This window comes from Trachemys scripta, chromosome 4 (genome assembly GCF_013100865.1).
Source record: "Trachemys scripta elegans isolate TJP31775 chromosome 4, CAS_Tse_1.0, whole genome shotgun sequence".
NCBI lineage: Eukaryota > Metazoa > Chordata > Testudines > Emydidae > Trachemys > Trachemys scripta.
The window spans coordinates 32,152,583-32,178,885 of record NC_048301.1 but is presented as its reverse complement, the minus strand read 5'-3'; the positions used below and the strand labels follow the sequence as shown (position 1 = coordinate 32,178,885).

General features: G+C 42.2%; 1 protein-coding gene and 1 long non-coding RNA gene across 5 annotated transcripts in view; one reads left to right on the top strand and one right to left on the bottom strand.

Moving 5' to 3' along the window:
- TDP1 (tyrosyl-DNA phosphodiesterase 1) overlaps positions 1-21,920 on the top strand; it is a 111,847-nt gene extending 89,927 nt beyond the window's left edge. For all 4 annotated transcript variants that reach the window (XM_034768109.1, XM_034768105.1, XM_034768108.1 and 1 more), the window contains one exon: positions 21,364-21,920. In XM_034768109.1, coding sequence (XP_034624000.1) covers positions 21,364-21,492 — 129 coding nt within the window. In that variant the 3' untranslated portion in view covers positions 21,493-21,920. The remainder of the gene's footprint in view (positions 1-21,363) is intronic.
- Positions 2,761-11,438, bottom strand: LOC117876200. Its single transcript, XR_004645445.1, has 2 exons — positions 9,972-11,438; positions 2,761-3,108 (listed from the first exon to the last, which is right to left on the bottom strand). It is a non-coding gene; the product is annotated as an uncharacterized LOC117876200 (long non-coding RNA).
- Positions 21,921-26,303: the final 4,383 nt, after the last annotated feature.

Here is a 26,303-nt window from a genome sequence, read left to right as displayed (position 1 = left end):
GAAGGAAAAAATGTGAATGCTACCCTGAGGCGAAATTGTTTTGTCCAATTTCAAACCCGGTCACATGCTCTGCATTGCAAAGCTTGACTCCAACATTACTGTGTGGCATTTCACTTAGGACAGCCCTCCAACAGGTTGCTTTGTGGCTTGAAAGCAAGGGATTAGGAATTTTTTGTGGTGTTACTTGTGAGAAGATAGAGCGTGAGGGGGAATATAGCAGGGAGGTATAAGCCTGTAGGAGCAGGAAATAAAGTCAGTCTTGTATTCACTTCTAGCGTGGTGTTCAGGGTCTCTGTAAACTTCACAGGGGTTTTTGTTTTGTCTTGGCAGATTTGATGTTTGGGTTTTTTTGTTTTGTTTGGACAGGTGAGTTAAATAGTCTTGTGATTCCCCTTCCCATAGTAAGACTTGGGAAGTAGATTTTGTTCCCATGCAAATACTCTGTTACGATGATTTTGCAAAGCTGCCTTCAGAGAGTCTAGGGGTTATGGGAAATCAAAGACTTTGGGAGAAGGAAAGCAGAGATATGGAGGAGAGGAACAATTACATGAGGACTGTGAAAAATGATGCACAAAAAAAGTTCAGAGAGAATGTGAAATAAGGAAAAGAAGGTGAGAACTAAAATTCAAAAGAAAAAATAAATCTGTAAGTAGGGCTGTGTGTCTGTCATGGAGGTCACAGAAGTCATGGATTCTGTGATTTTCCACGACCTCCATGACTTCTACAGCAGCCAGTGTGGCTGACCCCAGGGCCACCTGCTCAGGCAGCCCCAGGGACAGCCACACTGGCCGCTGCTGGAGCAGCTCTGAAGCCAGCTGCTCGGGCAGCCCTGGGGCCTGCTTACGTGGCCCCAGGGACTGCCTGAGCAGCAGTCCTGGGGGCGGGTGGAGCAGTCGCAGCTTGGCGGCCCCTGGCCCAGGGGCGGCCGGAGCAGGGGGATGACTGGAGTAGCCGCTGCTCAGCAGCCCCGGAAGCTGGTGCCTCTGGCCCTGAGCCCACTGGACTCCCCTGAGCAGCGCCTCCCCCCAAAAGCAGCAGCCCTCCAGGTAAATTTTAGTCGGGTATTTATAGTACAAGTCATGGACAGGTCAGGGGCTGTGAATTTTTGTTTATTGCCCCTGACCTGTCCATGACTTTTACTAAAATACTCATGACTAAATCATAGCCTTATCCATAAGATATATGCTTGTATTAGCCTCCTTTCAATGTTTTCTTCAGTCTTTCATGTATAGCCCAGGATTTAATTTAGTCAGGAGTAAATTTTTTAAAAAATTGAATCTCCCTTCGAAAAAGGGATATAAATTGCAGGGGAGAAAGGGTTATGAACCCCATAATAGTATGAGACACTTTCAAAATTTCAAACTCCACAAGGCTGTGACCCTACCCATAGAACAGATAAAGCAGTAAACTGATATATGCATGATGCTGCAGGGCAGGGGTAGTTTGAAAGCTTAGAATACACTGAGAATTATGGTGATGCTTCAGGGAAGCCCACAGAATCTGGTAAAAGGTACTTCTTCGGATGCTGGTCCCTATTTATTCCGTTCCTGGATATCCTACAGTCTGAGATCCAGTCAGGTTGTGCTCCCGGTAAATGAAGCCATACTAGAACCAGCAATGGCTGAATGGCACACACTGGCTACCTGCCCTGACTCCCAAGAGGGTAGAAAAGTGGTACTTTGTACCAGGTAAGGGAGTGGAATTCATGTTCACCCACCCTGCCCTAAACTCCTTAATGGTCCAGGCAGCTCTGAAAATATCCAGACAGCAGCATCACCCCTGCAGATAAGGAGGCCAGAGTCTCTAGATCTTGTGGAGAGGAATGTGTTCACATCTACCAGCCTTCAGTTTAGAATCTCAGACTATTGGGCCCTTATCACCAAATACAATTTCCTGAATTACTCTAAGTTCCTGGACTTCAGGGACAAGTTATCTCAGGAGGACAGAGCTCAATTTCGAGCCTTTATTGATAAGGGCAAACTAGTGGCCAAAACTTCATTATAAGCTGCGGATGATGCAACAAGAAGATCCATGGCAACAACCAATGGGAATTGTGTAGTGGGAATCATGGCTGCAGTCTTCGGGGTTTTCCATGGAGATCCAAAACATTTGTAGGGACTTGACCTTTGTTTAGGCTCATTCAGTGAGAAGACAAATGAGTCTTTACACTTGGTGAAGGACTCCAGGGCAGCCCTCCACTCCCTGGGTATATGTACAACTGGCCCCAAAGAGAAAATGCCATGAACAGCCATACAAACCGAGGCACTTTCTTCAATCTTTCTATCACCAGCACTCTTATGAGCAATCTCACAAATGACAGACAATGCAGAGGCCAAGATACCTTCCACTTCAACCACAGCTACCCAACCTCCTCCCCCAACCAAGAGATATTTTTGGCTAGATGCCTGAGAGCTGCAATACAATATTGATGACATCTCTACCTGATTCTGAGATCCACTTCGGGGGATGCCTAGCAAAATTTTCACATAATTGGAGGGTGATATCAGACAAGTGTGTGCTGGATATCATCCATTCCAGCTATACCATTGAGTTTTGCCTCCCACCTCCTCCAAAACCCCATTCCCTGACCCTTTTCAGGGACCATTCTTATGAGCGTATCCTCCTTCAAGAGGTAGAATCTCTTCTTCAAAAGGAGCAATAGAGCAAATACACCCAACATTGGGGGAGAGGGAGGAAGGGTTCTATTCAAACTATTTCCTAGTTCCCAAGGAGAAAAGAAGGTGGAGATCCACTCCCAACTTGGGTTGGCTCAACATTTTTATTTGCAAACTGAAATTCCATGTGCTTACAGTGGCACCAATAATACATCCCTAGAAAGAGACACATGGTTCACAGCTCTCAGTATGAAAGATGCATATTTTCATGTGGATATTCACCCCTTCCACAGATGATTCCTCAGGTTTGTGGTGGGCTCCCACCACAGCCAATACTGGGTCCTCCCATCTGGGTTAGCTACAGCTTCCAGAGTCTTCACAAAGTGTTCTCAGTAGTAGCAGCGCAGCTTAGCTCAGACAAGGTAGCTTCACCATCTTCCCATTCTTGGGCGACAGGCTTCTGACTGGCAGGTATTGCACCACCTTCTACCACCTGTGGAAATATGCATAGACATGGAGAAGTCTACCCGTACTTGGATGCAGACCACAGAATTTATATGAATGACACTAGATTCAATCAGGGGAAACCTCTACCTCCCCAAGGACAGATTTCACACTGTGAGCACTCTGATAGACTTACTTCTGCACAGCTCTCGAATATCAGTTTGGATCTAGCTCACTCTCCTGGGTCATATGGTGTTATATATTTACGTGATGCCATTCACCAGTCTCTACCTTCCTTGCCTACAAGCTTGGCTCCAAAAAATTATATGTTGAATAAGCACAGCACGAACACCATAGTGACAATCCACAGTAAGATGAGGGCCTCACTGACATAGTGGAGGAACCCTGGACACATGTGCATGGGAGTTCCCTTTCTATCCCCCACACCTGACAAAACGATAATTACAGATGCCTCCCTGAGAGGCTGGGGAGCCCACATGGATAATCGTACAGTGCAAGACACTTGGTCTACTTTGGCAGCCAGAATGCACATAAATCTTTTGGAACTGAGAGCAGTAGCAGAAGCTTGCAAAGCATTCCCACCATTCATACAATCCTGGCGTGCCCAGATAATGTCCGACAACATAACAACCAAGTAACCATAAACAAGCTGAGCAGGGCAAGATTCATCCCATGAGTTGACTGTTACACAAGTTTCTCCATCTATAGAATCTGGAACCATATTGCCCTATTGACAGTTTACCACCCAGAATTCACTGGTAGACACCTCAGAAGGCATTTCATCACCAACTGTGAGCAAGAGTTACATGATTCAATGGTAAACGGCATCTTCACTCAGTGGGGAACCCTCACTTGGGAATTGTTTGTTTCCCAGGCAAAGAGGAAATGCAACATATACTGCTCCAGGGGAGCTCAAGGACAGTACTTCAGAAGCGATTCTCTCCTACTGCCTTGGACAGATAGCTTGAGCTGTGCCTTCCTTCCCACCACGACTACTTCAGGGTCTAGGGAAAATTCGACTGGGGAGGTCCACGATGGTGGACTACACAAATGCTGGTTAGTACACACTTAGACTGCCAATTTATTTGACCCCAAATTATTACTATTTTATTTTTATTTTTTTACAAACCAGCTTCTAGTATACCTCAGACTAAGAGAAATATATCTACTAAAAAAATTATAATGCAAACGGTTATCCTGAGCTTCTTGAAATCTTTCAGGAGACCCTCAGAAATGTAGTGGTGGATTCCTTAATAGTCCTATTCTTCTCCCAACCTTGTTGTCTTGACTTGTCTGTTTTAATTCACATCCACTGCAGTGTTAATCGTCCACAAAACTGTGATCACATCAAATTTGATCCTGCTCCCATTAAATCAATGGAAGTTTTGCCATTGACTTCAGTGAGAGTAGGTTTGAGCCCATCATCCTAAGACGTACAGGGTTATAGAGCATGTCACCCTGTTTGTATAATGTACTGGGAAAAGCTAAAAGGAAAAAGGGTTGGTCTGCTGTATTAAAGAGCTCTTCAGGACTTCATTTGCCCCACATACTCAGATATGTTCTTAAGTGCCAGTTCAATTTCCCTGGTGACAATACAGACTTAAAATAGAAATGCAGATGTAGCCATATCACTAACGTGTCTTAAGAGTAGTATACAGCATATTGTCCATAGTAGTAGTAGTAAATACTACTAAATCTGTTCCTCTTTCAATATAGCGGTAAATTACTAACTGAAAGGTGTAGCATTTATTTTATTGTATGATGTTTACCATTAATTAAATCTAACCTTTTCTAATAAATCATTAAATGGCAAACACTAACTGAAGTTCCAGTAGGAACTGCACATGCCTACACATGCAAACAAATTAAACTCTTATTTGCAGCCAGCTGATGATGTGCTTGGGGAAATCTAGTTGCTGATGCCAAGGACTTAATTGACACCCAGTATATAAAATAATTCATTCAAGCAATGCCTTTCTAAAGATTTCCTTGAAATGTGGTGTTCAGATTTGTCATTTTAAAACGAAGATTCGAATTTAAAATCCAGAAATATGTTTAATCATAAACCTACTAGATTTATTTTCCTCCTCTATAAAAATTCCTACCTACTTAAGATTTCTCCCTCTCTCTCCCTCCTCTTCCAACTACTATTCTGGCATTTTACCTACCCTTTCAGTGGCATTATATTTAATCAAAATATATTTTAAAACATAATCAGTGCCAAAAGGACTCTTGCCCTTATACCTCTGTACACTGTGATTTCTGTTTCTTTAAAGAATACTAGTTTGACTGGATTCCTATTCTTGTTTCTCAGCTATTTAACGTGAGATGGGCCAGAACTCACCTCTGAAAGATGTTTTGTCTTTGGAGGCAGAGGCAAGCCAATCTCATTCTTAGACCAACTACCAGTGCCTCAGTGTGGCCTTCTCTTTTCTCTATCCACTCCAAGAACATTCCATGTCAGTTTCTTGATGGGCAGGAAGTAGAGAGCTCCTTAAATTCTTATTGGAATAGATGCCCAAAGAATATTTATATGATGGGATGGAAACATCACCAAAAAAAAAAATCAGTTATTGAGACTATCCACTTCCCAACTCTGAGGGGATGTGGTTGGGTAAATAGGGATCCATTCAAATGAAATCTTCCTCTAAAGATACTATATTGACTCGATTCCTACTCCTGGAGACAAAAAGGCTCAAGGGGAATTTCCTAAACGGACAGATTCTCCAGTCATGGAGAAGCCAAAGACCATACACCATACATGGCACTTTCATATAACCAGAAAAATCCCCATCAATAACAGAAGATGAGAGAACTGAAGGAAATATTGAACACATGGTAAACAGTCAGAAGCATGGCCATGTGGCTCCCATATAAGATTGCTGTTAGAAGTTGATATACAGAAGAAAATACATTCTTTCATATTAGTACAAATTCTGGTCTTGGACCAGACACATGCAAAGTGGTCCAGACATCTGGACCCCTCATATTATAAAAACCAATGTGAAAGGATCAGTTTAATAAAGAGTCTGCAAGAACATCCTACCCAAGAAAAAGTAGTTCAGGAAAACTACAGCCTGTTGGAGTATCTTCATCTAGTATATAAGTCAAGCCTCAGACAACTCAACAAATAGACTCCAGTTTAATAACAATGCTGTTACCTTGTGGGAGCTGTGGACCACTTCCACTATGTGTAGTGAAAAGCGCTTCAGCAGATGAGTCCCATAGCAATCTGATTCCATCTACAGTAATATTTGGGCTTGATCCAGCTCCCCTTAAAGCCAATTAAAATCAATAGCAATAAGGCAGTTTGGTCCCTATTTTCTTTTTTAAAACTATTTCACCATACATCAGGGATGATACAAGTGATTATAGCAAAATTCTGTATAATTCTTAACTTGGTCACTGAATCTGAAAAGTGTGCCTGATACTTCATTATAGATAGACTCAACAGACTTCTAGACTCACAGGGAAAACCTGACTATCTGAGGCTTCTGGGCTCTTTCACATAATGGATTTCAATGTAAATCCCAAATTCAGACAGATCAGATGACTTCCAGAATGCTTAGAAACTGATCTGTCCTGGCTATGTCTTTTTTCCCTTCTTTTTCAAGGCTTTCTAAATAGTACAGATTGCCAGATTCACATGAGACAGATAACTATTTTGTTTCTTATTATTTTACCTCCCACAGAGATTCATTATCCCACTCTGACTGAATAATCATGGATTGAGATGTTGCTTTGTTCACTGAGAATTGTGTTAATGTGTTTAAGAGGACACTGATATAGCAATAATGAATGAGTACATTTTTGTATGGCACATAGCAAATTTAAAATATTTCTGTTGCTTTCCCTTAGCTTTCAGCTGTATTTCAGTATGTCTCTTGCTCACTCTTGAATGGAATGGAAGTTAGGTTTTCCAAAGCTGGTTCAGGATAGTGTAAATTATACCACCTTTTGCCATCTAGGATCCCTGGGAGGATTCCCTTCAAGGGAAGGTAGGATGGTATTGCTCTTGCCAGTGCTCCATTGTGGTTTGCAACAATGGAGTGGCTTTAAGTTGAGGTAGGGACTCTATAGGAACCCACCAGTGGAGCCTGATCAAGAATATTTTAATACCAAGTGCTCCAATTACCTGGAGTTTCTTTTTGTTGAGAAAACAAGCATAAAAATGGTGGCAATTCTTCAATTTCAAAATTGCTACCAAACAATGGATATGGAATTGACTAGCACTGGGGCAGGAGGGAGGTGAGAGAAAGAGAGGTAACCTAGACCCTGGTTGACCTTTAATTTAAGACGCTTGTGTGCTCTATGCTGCTTTGTACTTTGTCACACCACTGTTATCTGAAAATCGGCTTGGTTCATTTGTGCATAGAACTGAGTGGATGGAACTGCTCTTGAATGGCTTTGTTCTCTTTCTGAGAGAATGCAAAGGATGGCTGTAGGCAATTGTTCCTCTGCCCCAAGAGCTCCATCTGTTGCAGGGTGTCACCGTGATCTGTAGTGTAACCTCTTCTGTTGCCTGTGTTTGTGAGATGGCTAGGAAGGTTGTTGACAGCTAGCTCTGTCCCCATCACATCTGACTAGCCAGATCAGTAAAATGAATTGCTCACTGCCTAGATGAACTTGGGGCTTGGGTAAGAAATAGCTTAACCAGGTAGCAGCTGTATCAAGACCACATTTTTCTCATCTGCACCTGGAAAGACAGATGTCTTTTCTCTCCAATGTTGGGGCCTTGCCACCATTACCCACACTTGTACAAGATAACCCACACAAGCTCTTGGACATCTTACAGACCTCTGGCCCTGCCCTTGCCATTATTGAAGCATTGCTGGAATTGGCCCAAACCCTCTGGCAGATGCCAGCCTCTATTCCACCCACTGCCAAATGGATAGATAGACACTAGCAGGTTCCTCAGCAAGATTTTGACTGTTTCTTTACCCACCGATCCCAGATTCCCTTGTGACTACGGCAGCTAATGAGCATTCCAGGCAGGCTCACCCTAGAGCAGGGGTGGGCAAACTTTTTGGCCCGAGGGCCACATCTGGGTATTGAAATTGTATGGTGGGCCATGAATGCTCATGAAATTGGGTTTGAGTGAGGGCTCTGGCTCGGGGTATGGGTTCTGGGGTGGGGCTGGGACCGAGGGGTTTGGTGTGCAGGACGGTGCCCCAGGCTGGGACCGAGGGGTTCGGAGGGCATGAGGGGGATCAGGGCAGGGGTTGGGGCGCGGAGTGTTCGCTCAGGGGTGCAGGCTCCAGGCGGTGCTTACCTCAGTTGGCTCCCTAGAAGCAGCAGCAGCAAGGTCCCCCTCCAGCTCCTACTCAGAGACATGGCCAGGCGGCTCTGCTGCGCGCTGCCCTGTCCGCAGGTGCCACCCCTGCAGCTCCCATTGGCCGGGAATCGCGGGCAATGGGAGCTACAGGGGCGGCGCTTGGGGCAGGGGCAGCATGCAGAGTGGAGAACCCTGGCTGCCCCTACGCATAGGAGCCAGAAGGGGGATCTGCCGCTGCTTCCGGGAGCCGCGCAGAGTGGCCCCTGACCCTGCTCTCTGGCTGGAGTGCCGGAGCGGGGCAAGCCCCAGACCCCGCTCCCCAGCAGGAGCTCAATGGCTGGATTAAAACGGGTGGCGGGCCGGATGTGGGCCACGGGCCATAGTTTGCCCACCCCTGCCCTAGAGCCACTCCAAAAGACAAGTTTAAAAGACTGGATTTATATGGCACAAAGTCTTATACCACACCACCAGCCTTCAAATGAGGGTTTCTAATTACCAGGCTCTGTTGTCTAAATACGCACTTATTAATTAGTCAGCAATTTTCAAATCTGCAAACAAATTACTTGAGGAATAGAGAGAACAATTCTCAGCCATAATCCCTGAAAGGCACCTCACTGCCTGAACATTGCTTCAAGTGGCTATTGATGCTGCTGACGCTGCCTCATGCTCTGTGGCTACAGCCATCTCGATGAGACACTCCTCTTGGCTGCAGACGTCTGGCATCCTAAGAGAGGTGTATTTTTACAACGGAAGATTTATCCTTCAGTGTGTTAAAACTATTTCCCCAGAAAACTGATGATGCCATTCACGCTTCAAAAGACTCCTTTGTGATTCTTCATTCACTGGAGGGTCTCCACCCCAGTAACAAAGAGGAAACAGTTTAAATCTGTCATACTACAGAACCTCTTATCAGCAGAGGTTCCAGGACATCTTCAATAGAAGCCCTGGACCTCCTGGATGTCGCCAGACAGTATTATCCATAGCAATCCGTTCTTGTTAGACTTCAGCTTCCAAGCAGGCATTCTGACAGGATGGACAGCATACCAACCATATCTCATCTCCCTCCCTTGCATGTATCTCTCTTTTGCAATGGTTGGAAAGAGATTACATTGAACAAATGAGTACTCAGTACAGTAAAGGAGGGATGTCATCCAATTTGCCTCCTTCCCCTTTGCCAACCCATGTTCCCTGTTCCTTTTCAGAGACCCATCTCACAAGACCATATTGCTTCGGAAGCATGATCTCTTTTGGAATTGGGAGTGATAGAGAAATATTTCCTTACCAACACAGAGGGAAAGGTTTTTATTCCCAGTTTTTCCCAATTCCGAAAGACAGATCACCTACATCCCATTCTAGATCTAAGAAAACTGAACCAATTCACCAAGAAAATCAAGCTCAGTATAGTCACCCCTGCTTCCGTTATCCCTTTCCTGGACATTGGTATGCTGCTGTCGCTTTGTAGGACATGTACTTTCATGTCATGAATATGTCAGTTCATAGCAGGCAACAACCAGTACCAGTCTACGATGCTTCCCTTCAGGTTATCGTCAGTCCCAAGAATGTTCACCAATTGCATGACAGTGGTAGCAGCACATCTGCACCTCCTATTTCCTTACCTGGACAATTGGCTAGTTCATGGAAGATCAAGAACCCATATCAAAACCAGCACCCTTGTCATCAGACATCTGTTGTCTAGACTTGAACCTAAATATGGACAAACTGACATTACAACCAGCACAACAAATAACCTTCATAAAAGTGGACCTAGACACAACTGCCATGGCTTACCTCCCTATGGACAGATTTCAGTCCATAGTGTCTCTTGCTCTCTCTCTCTCAAGTCCAGTCTGGAGAGAACAGTTCACTTCTACCTACAACTACTGCGCCGTGGGGCCTCGTACATGTACGTGACTCATCATGCTAGAATTCACTTCAGATGTCTGCTCTGCAGGCCTTGTTATATTGACTGAGCAGGCATCCACTGGACATGCTGATTAGCATACCTGCAAGAGTGCTTCAGTCCCTCGAGTGGTGGTTAGACCCTCTCTAAATGTATGCAGAGGGATTCCCTTTCTATAACCAGAACTGGCTATGACTCTCATAAGACACATCCACCAAAGGTGGGGGGGGGGCATCTTGATAATTTCAGGAACAGGCTTTTTGGCCATCTCAGGAGGTTTCACTCCATATAAATGTGCTGAATCACTGAGCTATTCATCAGGCCTGCAAGATGCTTATGTCCACCATCAGGAATCAGGTGATTCAAGTCCTCACAGACAACACTACTGTTATGTTTTACCTGAACAGGCCGGGAGATACAAGATTGCCTCCACAGTGACAAGAAGTGATCCACCGCTGGAATCTCTGTTTAAGGAACAATATCTTGTTAAAAGCTTTTCACCTTCCAGAGTTGAAGAACACTATCACAAATTCCCATTGTGATGCTGGCAGACCAAGTACCAGTTTGTGCCATGGCTCCTAGACAGCAACTGAACACTGACCAATACATAACTGGAAACCAGTTGGACTCAGCTGTGTGTTTAGCATTATTAAAATAGATCTTAAGTTTATAAGAATGTGTTTAGTGTTTTGACTTTATGAAATGCTTATAGGATGCTGTATCTAGTAATCTCACTAAAAACATCTGTACCCTATGTTATAAGGTTATAGTGCATGTTTGATTACTTACACAATTACGGAAGTTTATGATGCAAACAGGTCACCAATTGTAAAATGCTGGCTTCCTACAGAAGATGTTAGGTCCTGCCCGCCAAGAAGGACCATTGTAACCAAATGAGCCATTGTGAAACCGTCAAAGAACAAAGACTTTAATTACTCACCTCAACACCGATGAAGATGTCATCCATGTGAAATTGTCAGCTTGAATTCTGGGGGAAGGGAATAAAAATCCCTGACAAGAAGAAACTGGAACTATATGCTTGGACTTTGGGAGGGCAAGTTTTCTAAGCATAAGCAAAGGATCCCCAACTGCTTGGCCTGCAGGACTTACAGAGCTTGCTTATTATAGAAGCCTCTATCACCCTTTGGAACCTAAGACTGTAACTAGTTTGTGTGTATGTTTACCTGCTTTAATCTTATCAGTAACTCTAATTTCTTTTTCTTAAATTAACTAAAGATTTATTCACTATTATAGGATTGGCTACAAGGTAGTCTTTGGATCTAAGGTGCAATTGACTGGGGGTAAATTATTGGTCCTTTGGGATTGGGTGTAACCTGAATATTATTGTGATTTTTGGTGTAAGGAACCATCTATCACAAAGGCAAGTTTGCCTGGGTGGCAAGATAGACTGGAGTATCCCAGGGGACTGTCTGTGACTCCATGTTAAGGCTGTTATAGTGCTTGAGAAGTTCACACTTGTTGGTTGGTGAAATCTCAGTATAGAATTCACAACCTGTTTGGGGTTTGTGCCCTGGTTTTAAGTCCTGAGATTGGTACCCATGCTTCCGAGCCACTCCAGACAGTTTGACACCCTAGGCAGGGACTTTCTCGACCACCATGAGTGGACAATTAGGAAAGACATTCTCCTCTAGATCTTTTACCCCAGTGGAGGTACCTGATAATATATTTATTTGCAACCATGCTCAATAGCAAATGCAGGAGGTTCTGCTCCAGTGCAAGCCACTGCCTGGCCTCCGTGACAAATACCTTTCTCTTTCCCTGGTTGAATCATCTGTTGTGGGTGTTCCCTCCTGTCCCTCTCATTCAGAGTGCTCAGGAACTGAAGAGGGCCAAGGCAACCTTAAGTCTCATGGCATCGGCTTGGGAAGACCGTATTGGTTCACAGACCTACATCAGCTGTTCATAACTTTACCCCTAGTGTACCTCCTGTCTCAAAACCAGGACAGGTATCTGCATCCCAACCTCTAATCACTCCCCCTGATGATTCCTGGTTGAGTTCTCACAAGACATTTATGCTCCCACGTTCTCAAGGCCATCTTGGTGAGCATCAGGAAGGATTCCACCAGAACCACCTATGCAGCAAAATGAAAAGGTTTTAAATTTGGCCAGAATCCTACAAGTTATAATGAAATCATACTGAGGTTAGACACATACCGGACTACCTATTGCATTTGAAATCCTCTGACCCGTCTGTTAGTTCAGTGAGATTCCATCTGGCTTCCATCTCAGCAATACACCCTCCAATGGATGGGTTTTCTGTCTTTTCTCATCCCTTGGTCTCCAGATTTCTAAAAGGTCTTGGTATTGTCTGACCTGGTACCTTCATGGATCTAAATTTGATGTTATCCCATTTAATAGGTTCCCCCTTGAAACCTCTATTTCAGTTCATTTCACATTGTTTTCTGACTCCAATAAGCTTTGCTATAATCTGACTAAAGTTTCTCCTCCACCAGGCCTCAGTCCACTTCATCAGCTTTCCTGAGCAACATTTCTATAGTGTATATCTGTAAAGCAGCAATGTGGTGGTCTGTACAAACCATCTCCAGACACTATGCCATTATTCATGCTTCCTGAGATGACACCAACTTTGGTAAATCAGTGCTGCAGTCTCTATTTAAGTAACCCCAAAATCCTGCCATTTGTAAGGGAACTAGCTAGTGAGTCACCTGCAGTGGGACATATATTCACACTATAACTCAAAGGAGAAAAATCCTCCCACCTTCCCTGCTACTTTGGGCATTTATAGACAGTGATGCAAAGGAATGAAGATGGAGGCAGTGACCATGCCCCTTGTATTCCCTCAGCTTAGTACATGAGGAGAACAGGGGTGCATGAGCTGCTTAGTGGTACTGCTGGCAGAAGTCTTGGTGTCAAGTGCATTGGGCTCATATACACCTACGGTGGAATGTATACATGCACAACACGTGTCAAAGAACAAAAATTACTGTAAAGTTAAGTAACAGTTTTATTTGAAATCTGGAAATTTATTTTACTGTTGCCTTTATTTACTCCAATAATGTTGTTCTTGCTGTATGAAGTGGCTGTCATTAGTTCTTAGCACCTAATTTACAGATGTGTATGTGACTAAAGCTTATTTGCCAACTCTTTGGAGATAAGTAGCTATTTTTAACAGTACTGAAGTCCTTTTGTGGGCAACAGTTGATGTTGACAAGTTTATCGCTAGTTTCCATACACTTGTGCCAAACACACTTATTATGGAGTTTACAAAAGAAATTCATATTGTAGACATTGCTACTGCTTTAATAACATGAATAGTTCACCTGTCATCTTTCCAGGTATTAGTCTCTCACATAATTACATGTGTTGTTTTTTTAACCAATAGGCCATTTAAACAACAAAAGGACATGTTATTACAGCATATACAGCATATGAAGTTCTACATGATGATATCACTTTGAGAGTCATCCATTCAAAACTCAGATAATTAATGTAGGCAAAGATCTCCCTGAACATAAAAAAAAAAAAAATGATATAGCCTAACTCAATCTGGGAGATGTACACATAAACAATCGGCTGTTATATATATTTTTTCATCCATTCTCCTAGTGACATTGATGCTTGATTCTCTTAGGATACTTTCAGATGGATGCCAGATGTTTTATTTTTAAAATGTAACTTCAGTTGCAAACTTTTTGTCATATCTCACCTTCACCCTCTCATAATTCTGTAGACAAAGTGTAGTATCATTGAATACAACCATTATTAAATCAGCACTGAACACATAGGTTTAAACAAATTGGGGAAAAACGTAAGTCTTGCTTCTTGGAAAAAAATTGTTTATTCTTCATATAACGAGATTTCTGTTTCTCCCCAATGAGGAAAGATGCTCTTTCACCAGTACTAGTTAGCCTCACTTAAGGAGAGAGAATTATCTTGTAGTTAAGGTATAGGACTGGATTCAGGAGACCTAGGCCTTGATTCCCTATCACACATATTTTAACCCAGTGTAATGTCTGTCATTCCAGTGGACTTATTCCTAATTTACACTAATACAAATGAGAAGATAATCAGATGCCTAGGTGGAATTCTTGGCTCTGCCACAAGATGCTTCTTTTATCATGGGCCGGTCACTTGATTTCTCTGTGACTCATCATAAAATGTGTGATAATTCTCACCTACAGTATCTCAGCAGGGCAGTGTGTGCCCTAATAGATGTTTGTAAATGTCTTTCAGCTACTTGGGAGGAAGTCCTGATGCAAGTGCAAAGTATTATTTTATTATACAATTTCTGAATCTAGCCAGATTTTACTGCTGCATATTAGCACAACTTGTGGAGAAATAGTTGCATGACAAGTCTTTAAAGGCAAGCTAAGAAAGTTCACCCAGATGTTTAAACATAGTTTTATATTTTACCAATATAGAATTAGGCTATACATTGACATAGGTTTGTTAATGATATTTCTTGTTAAGGAGCCATGACTGATATCTTCATTCAAACTCTAACATGAACCAGGTTGTGAGAAGAAACTATATTGCAGTGTCTGATTACACTTGGGATCCTCTGGAGACTAAGCTGCAAAACACACTCTTCTAAGTGAGATCATAATGACAGAAGGCTCTGTCTTTCAGAATACAGGGAAACCTGTCACAAGCAACACGCTACCAGGGTCTAGTTTATATAAAACTATATACAAAACGAGAGCCTTAGGTAGTATGCATGTGTGTGTCATGTATCTCTCTATATAGCTAATCAATTGCTTGTGGGAGTAGCCATTTTATACCCTCTTCTTTTCTCCTCCTCCCACCCCCCATCCATTTTCCTTCTCCATTTTTCATTTTCTCTTTTCTCCTTCCATATCCCTTGCATTTTTTAATGTCCCTGCTTTCTTCCTTCCTGTAATTGTACCTATGCTAGTTCAGAAAGCATTCCCCCAGTAGCACCCACAGAAGCAATGTGAAATATATGATCCTGGTCAATTTTGTCCTTTGCTAGTGCAGAGTCATTGGGGAGGGCTGGTGTAGGAGCAGAAAAGGTATTATTTTTCATTGTTTGTGGGAGGACTCCCATGAAATGGAGAGGAAACAGTGTCTCCTTCTCCCAGCAACAGCTGAAGATAACATCTGTGCTGTTCCTGGACATGTGCATCCCCCAAGACCCTGCACTAGGAGAGGGTGAAACTGACTGGGAAAGCATTTTGTATAAGAACAGCTCTACAAGTGCAGGTATTTGCCAACAGCAGAATTTTGTACCATATTAATTTACCTACCTAGCTAGAAAGGGAAGAACATTTACTTCAGGTAAAAACAAAGAAACAAAATACAGGGATAATTTAAAACAGTTTAAGATTGGAGTATTTCCTGTCACACTCACCAAACCGAAAACTTTAAAAACAAAAAAACCCACCACAACCAACCCCTCCACCAAGAGAAACTGCTGAACTTGATATGCAAACTAGATACAATCAACTTAGGCTTGAATAGAGACTGGGAATGTCTGAGCCATTACAAACATTGGATCTATCTCCCCATGTAAGTATTCTCACACTTCTTATCAAACTGTCTGTACTGGGCTATCTTGATTATCACTTCAAAAGTTTTTTTCTTACTTAATTGGTCTTTCAGAGTTGGTAAGACAACTCTCACCTGTTCATGCTCTCTGCATGTGTGTGTATATATATCTCCTCAATATATGTTCCATTTTATGCATCTGAAGAAGTGGGCTGTAGCCCACGAAAGCTTATGCTCAAATAAATTGGTTAGTCTCTAAGGTGCCACAAGGACTCCTGTTCTTTTTGTGGATACAGACTAACACGGCTGCTACTCTGAAACCTTTTGTAAAACTGAATACCATTTTTTAGAATTTCTATTATAAGTCACAACCGTGATGCTGAATGCTTAATTGGGGTTAATGACCAGCTGGGTGATAATGGCCAGTGACTCTGCTGACTGTGTCATTTATGCTGAAGTATAAGGTAAATGGAACATTGTAAAGTACATTGCACAATCCAGTTGACTAATGTGCTATGTATTAATGATACATTTTTGATGAACAGCTTGAGTAGTTGCTCCTATAATGAGAATGAGCAAGTCTGATGCTTTGGAGAAAAGAGATTTTTTTAATGCTTCCAATAATTAGAGTAATTTTCAGAATAAATGGAAAAAATATTGGATTCATGGCACAGTCACAGAGGCTGATATGCTTAATTCCTTTGAATTAACAAATTCTTTAGGGAAAACATTTTAAGATAATTATTTAATCAACAGGGAAAAGAGAGCCTCTCATAAGTTATCTATTTCTACTGTCAATTATATGGTTATTTAAACAGCATTTTAAACTTGTACAGCACTATTCTTCCAGAAGGATCACAAAATGCTTTGACTATACATACAGCACCACTGAAATACAGCTATCTCTGAGTGGAGAATAACAGCCAGATAGCCTGCACTCCACACAATAATAGGCTGAGGGTAAATTTTGGCCAAGGATTTTAGGTCAAACCTGAAAAGCACCACAGCATCTTTATTATCCCAAAGAACAGGAAGGATCTTGGTTTTTAAGGTCTTCTCTCCTTCCCCCCCAAACCACAATAAATTAAAAAACAGACACCTGCAAACTGCTTAAAATTAATCATACCAAGCATGGCAGGATCACAGCTCAGTAGAACCAGTGGGCACTGGAACCTTTGGATTCAGTGATTCTGGGTGTTCCAAACCTGATGCTTAGATGATTAAGCTATCCCCTTCACCTTTTCTTTTTCACAAAGAAATGCAATGTGAGAGAGTTAAGGTATGCATTTGGGTCTGAGAGAAGTTGAATTGAATTAATTAGCAAAGCAGATAGAGAAGTATTTTAACATTCTATGGAATGAGAATTTGGATGTTCACTCAGATAACTTGCTTGTTTATAAATCAGCAGGAAATAAGATCAACTGTTATTCAGTTGTGCTCCCTATTTACTCACTCATAGTTTTACAAGGGTCTGGTGCAATGGAAAGAGGACCACAGAGATACAGTAATTATATTTTGTACTTCATGCTTTCTGAAGCAAGCTCCATTGTTTTGTATCTTTTCTCTTCTTGGCTGTACATTCTGTACCACCATCTGTCGTGCTTCATGAGAACATGAGGTTTCCAAAAGGTTTCTGCAGGTTTTTGACGTATAATACAATGTATCATGTTAGTAAAATAATAAGTAGCAATTTACAGCAAACTTAACACATATTATTGTCAGCTCATGTTATCACTTTATAATATAGCATTTCCCAAAGATGTATCCTTTGTTCTCTATAGTCTCAGCTTTCAGGGATAGCCTGTTACAATTGTGGAGAGAACCTTCCAAACATGATCCAATTGTAACTGATGCAGTATCATCTGTCTGAATTGCAGAGAGCCTTGAACAATAAAGTTGAGGTGAGCACAGCCCCATTCATCTTTATGGCTGCTAACTTAGCTGCCAATGATATTTTTAGTGTCAGTGTTGCTCACTGATTCATTTCTAATCAAAGCATGAAAGAAAGGAAAGGAAGCATCAAGAGTATGAAGAGCTATACCAGTAATTCCCAAAGTATAGGGGACACTCCCTGCAAAATAGTTGCAGGGAGCTTGGTTCAGGCCTAGGTCTACTCTGCAGTTGCTCGTGTGATAACTGTGAAGGTACCAGTGTTTCACTACAGTGTGCCTCAACGTTTCTATTGCATAGTAAGGCTGATGGGAGGCAGCATATGGAAGGCAACAAGGTGGTGTGGAACAGCTATTTTATTCTTAACACTGAAGTAGTGCTGGGTCAGAGTTGTAACTAGGCATTTTAGCACGCTGGGCAAGCAAGCATCTTTGCTCCCCTCACTGTTTTTTTTAAGATGATATGAGTCAGGATATTATAGTGTAATGATAATGCATTTATTTTTGCATAGACAATAAAAGCTATTATATGATTCTTTTAAGTGCCACATTAATTTTCACACAGTCCTTTAACATCCCTGTAGTATCCTCCTATATACCCTTTAAGTAAACTCATTGATAGGTACTAAAAAAAATTGACTGAAAATAATGGTAACCTAAATATGGATACTGCACTGACTTAATGGCATGAAACATATTCAGAAAGACATAAAATTGCATTTCTGTTTATAACAAAAAAAAGTGATATTGGTCATTTTACATCATCCCACAGTGAGACTGGCTAGAATAAACAGCCACCTCTCTCAATGACACAGCGGAGAATAAGTGGGACTCAAGAGTAAGCAAAGAATGAATTTATTGTGGAAGTGGATTATCTAGAAATTGAATTACCAACATAGCATCTGACTCTGTATAAGCAGAAGCCACTCTTTCTCTGGCTTTTATATGAGGGAAACAGCCATTTGGGTGGGGCGGGGGGAGGTTGTTAGATTTCTGGTTTTTACCTTTTGCATTGTGATTTTATTTTTCTAAGAAGAGTATTGATTATTGTTTGCTTCCTGCTACAATATTATGGTTGGCTTATACCTGATCATTTCTCAGGCTGAACCTTGCCAAGCAAATTGCAATTATGCCCCTTTTAATTATAACAGCATAGCTTGTTTGTATATGGCCCGTATGAGAAGTATCATTCCGTTGGGAAAGCTATGTTGTGACAGCTGATAAGAGGCATGACTCATCTTGGCAGGAAGTTAGACTAAAAGACCCTTGCAGTCCCTTCTGACCCTATGGTTCTATGTTTGACTTCTGGCCAGATGAGGCCCTTGACACCTATGTGTGGAGACAGAAGAAAGTATATAGCTGTGGTGATTGTGAAATCATATTATGCTGTGCTTCAGTGTGAGACAGTGCCAATACCATAGTTAAAATGGCTAGATGAACATATCGAGGTGATGGCCCCAGTCTCATAGAGAAGGGTGTCAGGAACAGACTGGCTGGGTCACAGCCCAGAATGCTACAAGCACAGGTCACAGTAGACATGCCTCTTTGCCGGTGCATATCTCACCAGCAGCCCCAAACCAGATCTGCACCCAATGTAGATTTCCCTATTGGTCTCTTCACCTGCACAGTGAATGGCCTGTATTTTTATCTGTCCGGGCACAACTGAAAATTGTCCTTAGCCCAAAATTAGAGGCCTTTTAAAAGAAAAGCCAAGGTATGGTTAGCATTCTGGGCCAGTCTGCCCTGACGGTGTCAATTCCCTGATGTGTGAGTGCAATGGAGCATTATAACAATGGGTCAAAGGGAGACTCCTTATTTTGTTCTCCGTAGTAACGATTGGGGTAGCAACAAGAAGGGTAGGTCACAGTAACAGGAAAACACAGTCCAAGAGGGAGCAGGGTGTGTTTTACCCCTTACTGAGTGTGGCTACTTGTGCAGTGTTTACTTTCTTTGTTTCTACTGTTGTTTCTCCTAACTGTAAATCATAAGCAGCCCAGGACTTCTTCATTTTTCTTGTCTGATCACTTCCTCCTAAGCATGGAAGCCCCTCAGCAATCAGGGCAGGTGGCTCATCCCATTGGGGTAACTGTTTACTCCCTCAGCCCCTCCCTGTGCTGGGGCTTTGCTGTCTGCCTCCATCTGGCAGTGCCTCACCCCTGGGCTGACCCCAGCTCCTATCCCCACCCTCCAGTTTTGCTACTTGGCCCCTCTCCTGCCCCTGCCTCCAGCTGTTTGACACCACTTCACACGCAGTCAGTTTCTGCTCCCTGCTCAGACCCTGCAAGGGCAGCAACTTCAGCAGATGTTACTGAGCAATGAGTGTGCTCATAGGAGCCAATTAGCACTCAGTGCCCTTCCCGCCTGCCACCGTGCCAGAGTCCTAGTGCCGTAGAGCCTGCTCCTGGGGGGGTCACTAGGCCAGCAATCCTGGTGGGGGGGGGGGGTCTGAGCATCCTGGACTCCGCCTGCGCCTGATCCTGCAGTGGGGGGATGACACTGCTGGGCCCGATCCTGCACGCTGCCCCATTTTTGTACCCCTGGCAGTTCTGCACCCTGGGTGTTTGCCCCGCTCACTCCGCACTAGTTACGGCCCAATGCAGGGTTTTCAGGCATAGACTTGATATAGTGGATAAGTGTGAATTCTGAAGAACTGGAGAGAAAGAGAGGAGCATGTTGAAGAGCCAGCACGCCCACGTCTCTCCTTTCTATCACTTCACTTTCCTCCCTCCTGCGAGGGTGGATTCTGATAGGTTTGGCTCCTCTATTTTTGGAAGCATAGGGAGTGACTGTAAGACTCTGTGTGACTTGCTGATGGACATACAAAGTTTTAATATTAGCAGAGGTGAGTCATGAACTCAGGCATTCATGTCATGCAGGTCCACTCTCAGATCTCTTGACAACATCTTCTCTACCCAATATAATCATGGCTGTCCCAGTGAATAATATTGATATCTCCATGCTGTAATCTTCCTTTTATGCTGCTGTAGGATCAAAATATCTGCACAATATACCTCTACCTCGATATAACGCTGTCAAAAAATCTTACCATGTTATAGGTGAAACTGCATTATATTGAACTTGCTTTGATCCACTGGAGTGCGCAGACCCGCCCCCCCACGCCCCCCCCCCCCCCCCGTAGAGCACTGCTTTACCGCGTTATATCCGAATTCCTGTTATTTTGGGTCGCATTATATTGAGGTAGAGGTGTACCTGATTTTCACTGGATGGACCAAAGCAAATTTTGTGATATCAAAATGTTTGTAAGATCTGTATTAAATGTACTCTCCATCATAGTTAATGGACAATTGTCAGGTTGCAATATCCACATTTAAAAGAACAATCCATGGGGAAAAACAACGGCCTTTTAAAATGTCTTTGTATCTCACTGTTAGCAATAGCTCAGTAAATTTTATCAGTAAGTTGAACTTCCAATTGGGATGAACCACAATAAAGTCAATGGGAGTTGAATTTAAATTTTTTAATTAATGGAGATATCCTATCTCCTAGAACTGGAAGGGACCTTGAAAGGTCATCGAGTCCAGCCCCCTGCCTTCACTAGCAGGACCAAGTACTGAACTCACAACCCTGGGTTTAGCAGGCCAATGCTCAAACCACTGAGCTATCCCTCCCCCGTTTTTTGCCATTGACTTCACTGGGGCCAGGTATATGTCATAAGCATATTTTTATTTTTTTACTTATGTATTTATTTTTCCTTGTTTTATTTTGCAGATCGCCCATGGATTTGGAATATTCCTTATACCAAAGCACCTGATACACATGGAAACATGTGGGTTCCATCATAAAAACTTCAAACCCACTGTGAGATTTCAGCATCTGACACTGAGCCGCCTACCATAGCTGTGAGACTAATTATTTCTGATTTTCAGATGTGGAGTTGTGCACTGGATAACTAGCTTCTTATTATGTCATATGTCAATAATATTGAGGAATTGTTTTGGAGAGGAGAGGAAGGGAGAATCCTTGGAGAATATGTAGCTATATTGATCTTTATAGACCTCCCAAAAATATAATACTGTAATTTTAAACTACCATTTTATATACTCCTCTTATTGTAGTGGCCATTGCATTTTGGAAGGTGTTAAAATGACAGTGTAAGCTTATGTTCAAGGTTCCCACTGTTTTTAGCCAGAATATATTCAAATCTGTTAGTATTCTTTTGGACTGTTTTCGGGCCCTTCTTGACCATAGTAAGAGATTTGTATGTACATTTTGAAATTAGAAAGTGAATAAAAGGAAATTTTGTTACATTTTTCATCAACATGAAACCAACGTCTTTGGTAATTACTGTCCTCTCCTGTTAGAGCTTAACAGAGTTGAATTCATTTTCTCCCCATTTTTTCCTTCTCCAAAGCCCAAATCCTGTCCAAAACACTCAGTGCAAGTAGCTGGATTTGAGTGCCAGGGAGCTACATGAGGCAATGAGGTCACATGCATCAGAGCTGCTCTGCAATTGCTATTCCAGTCTAAAAGTCCAACAGTACAGTGCAATTCTTCCTGTACAACCCCCGCCATTTCCCAACCAAATCTGTCAGGATAACTATTCCAGTTCTGTCATTTAGTCTTTGTGATCGCTTTTGGAGAAGGATGTTGCAGAGTGCCCAGGGGAGTAATGCTGCTTTAAGCAGTAGTAATTTAATGTTCCTTTTTCTGCAGATCCAAAAGAAGACCTGCTACATAAGCCCTCCCCCCACATTCAAGTCCCTTCATAATAGTCACTTCTGCTGTGACACCTACATAAAATTAACCAAGGGATCCATTTAGTGAAAACAAATAAAAAACCAGAAAACCTTATCCTCTTCGCTGAGGCATGCCAAGTACCAGCCCTCTGAGTAACCTGTAAATTGTTACTCCTATCCTTGCCCTTTCTGTTTTCCTGCTTCTCCTTCGTTAGTTTCAATGTCATTCTGGGATGTATTAGCAGTAGTCTAATAAGCAAGACACAAGCAATATTTTTTCCTCTCTACTCTGCACTGATTAGACCTCAGCTGGAGTATTGTGTCCAGTTCTGGACACCACATTTCAGGAAAGATGTGGACAAACTGGAGAAAGTCCAGAGCAGAACAACAAAAATGATTAAAGGTATAGAAAATGTGACCTATGAGGGAAGACTGAAACAATTGGGTTTGTTTATTCTGGAAAAGAGAAGAATGAGAGAGGACATAACAGTTTTCAAGTACATAAAAGATTGTTACAAGGAGGAGGGAGAAAAATTGTTCTCCTTAACCTCTGAGGATAGAACAAGAAGCAAATGGGCTTATATTACAACAAGGGTGGTTTAGGTTGGACATTAAGAAAAACTTCCTCACTGTTAGGGTGATTAAGCACTGGAATAAATTGCCCAGGGAGTTTGTGGAATCTCCATCTTTGGAGATTTTTTCAGAGTAGATTAGACAAACACCTATCAGGGATGGTCTAGATAATACTTATCCTGCCATGAGTGCAGGGGACTGGACTATATGACCTCTCGAGATCCCTTCTAGTCCTATGATTCTATGTCCTGTCCAGTGGATTCTGTAAGCTCCTTGAAGCCGTTGTGGTGCCCTCTCTGTTCTGTTTTGGATGCCAATGAAAATAATGTCATTTAGGTGCAGGGGGAAGAACTGCACTGGCCAGACCCCTTGAGAGCTGGCTACATAGTGGTGAGAATAACTTCTATAACCTACGTCTATACCACAAAAATTGCCTATTGCTGATCATTGCTGCTAGCAGTGGATGCATTTGAACTGGTTCAAAATCAGGCATAGCCTGGACAAAGCATGGTTAACACATACTCAGAGCTGTTAGGAATAAAATATGCTCAACTCCCGATAGCTTTGAAGCACATTTTCTGAAACTATTCTGAGCACACTGAAACCTGTTCTGAGCACAGTTTGTCCTGGATCTGTACTTGAGGTTGGGTTCAATTATACCCACTGCTGACACCTGTTGTCAGCAATGCATAGTTCCTGCAGTGCACTGCCACTATCTTCTGCATGACACCACAGAGTTTTTACAGTTTTGTTCTCCACTGTGCACCATGGAGAAATTAATGTAGGTGTTCAGATCAAGGATCTCGTCCCACAGATCTATTCTCTAGGGCTAAATTGAAGTCAGAGGGGTGCCCCATTGTGCATACAACATTTTGACCCTTTTTGATCTAGAATTTGACCATTTAAAACTCATTTAATGTCCCTAATAAACATGTATCCTATTCTGAGAGTTCTGCAACTAACCTACTCCCGAGCAAGGGGCAATGCATTTGTTGTGCTGCCCCTGGAGAAAGCCCAAAGACAGATCACAATTCAGAGAGTGACAATCTGCCTTCCAGATGCCCCCTTGCTCTGAGGGGAAAGTACCATGTGTCAAGTCCATAAATGGTACAGGGTAATTCTCCCCTCCCTCCCCCTGCCCTGGTACACAGACATAGCTACAACAGACAAAAATATAGCATTTGAAGTTGAAACATTCCTACCCAATTTGTAATTTCTTATTTCTACTTGCAGTCAGTTGAGAGAGAATTTAAAAATGGCACAATCTGTCTCTAAGCTAATTTTATCTGTGTGCAGTGACTTGACACTTCCACTATTGGGCCTTTGGAACTACAGATATAACTTCAGAGGGGTCATTATCTACTAATGGCTTATGACATCCAAAAAGGAAATGCAAAGTGACAGATGGTGTATATTGCAGTAATAACTCTGCCGTATGATTGTTTTCCATCATCTGTTCTTAACTAAATACTGTCACTGAGTTAATTACATTCACTATATACCAAAAGGTAGGAGTGGTTAACATGGAAACAAGCTAATTTATATGAGTAGTTGAACTATTGATTTACAGATAAAGAAGTTATTAAAATGGACTTTGATCAGTGTCTGGCTTCAATTTTAATTCTGAAAAGTTAATAACAGAACAGCAGGGTCTTTCCATGGTAAATCTCTGGTTTTTAAATATGGCCTTGAATGTGTAGTTTTAGCCAGTAAATTAGTATATTTTTTAAAAACCACTTGTATATTGTAAGTCCTATCTGCTTACTTTGCTGACTAGATTGTTCTAGTCTAACAAACTATTGTTTTACTCCAGCTAGCCCTGCAGAGCCACACAACTTTCAGTGAGTGAATTGGATTCTAGTCTGATTCGTACATCAACAGAATTGTTGATGTGTTGGCTCTGCAGGGCTAGCTGGAGTAAAACAGTAGTTTAAGTTCCATATGTTTAATCTTTACTTCTTATGAAATCAGTGCTAGAAAGAATCCAGTTGCACTCTCACATTCTATGTTGAGTTTGCAGAGATGGAAGTCAGGAAAAAGTCTTGTAAATGGAGAAGATTTGTTCTGAAAATCATTGAGACATAATAAACAAGAAATCTTGCGCGCACACAAAAAATCACCCAAAACAAAACCCCAAAATGGTTACTTACCTGTTCTGTAGCTGCTGTTCTTTGAGCTGTGTACGCAGATGTGTATTCCACTTAGGTGTCTTCGAGTGCACCAGAGTCACAGACTTTTTCCCCACAGCAGTACCTGTTGGGGTAGTGCACGCACCCTACACATCCTCCTGGCCCCTCCCGAGTCAATATAAGGGCTGCCACTGCCTTAGCCCCCTTCAGTTCCTTCACAACAGAGCAGGTGGTTTAAGACTCCAATATAGAGGGGATGGAGGGCAGGTCATGGAATACATATCTGCACCCACAACTGGAAGAAAAACAGTTACAGAACAGGTAAGTAACTGTTTTTTCTTGTTCGCGTTGTTGCAGGCATGTATTCCACTCAGGTGACTCCCAAGCAGTACTGTTTGGAGGTAGGTTCAGAGCCTACTTGAATAATGATTGAAATATGACTTTGCCAAAGTTCACATCTGATCTAGAGGTGGTTGTGACCATATAGTGCAAAGTAAATGTATTTACTGAGGACCCTACAGATGTCCAGAATGGGAACATCCCTGAAGAAAGTAATGAATGCAGCCTGAGCCCTTGCAGAATGGGTCAAGAGTCTTTGCAGAAGTGGAATATTGACTGCCCTGTATGCCATTATAATGCAAGAGGTTATCCAATGAGACATTTGTGCTGACGCTGCCTTGGCCCTTCATGTGATCTACATAAGACACAAAATGACAAGAAGACTGTGTGAAGGAGTTAAAAGCCAGTGCTCTCCTGACATCTAACTTATGTGGATGTTCCTCATCTCTGTTAATTTGCAATTTGGGGAAGAAATCCAGAGAAGTATTGTCTGGTTTAAATGCAAAGCTGACACAACTGTAGATAAAAACTTCAGGTGTGGTCATAAGGCTGAATACTGACAGACAAATAGCTGGACTCAGTCTGTTTCATCTCTGTGTTAGTATGGTTAAAATAGGTATTAGAGTTATAAACATGTTTAGTGTTTAGACTTTATTGAATGCTTGTAAGTTGCTGCATGCATTAATCCTGCTTATAACATTTGTATGCCATATTGTAAAGTAATATATGAGCATTTGCATTGGAAGCCTCTGTAACCATATAAATAACCAGACAGGAGAGAGACATTAAGTGTGTGATACTGTCCTTCAACAGAAGGTGTTATGTCCTTCCCAAAAGGAAGGCCCATTGACACCAGACAAACTGTTGTGAAACATCAAAAAGGACAAAAGACTTTGTTGTTTGCTCCCAGTGCCGCCTCCCTCTTCCCCCC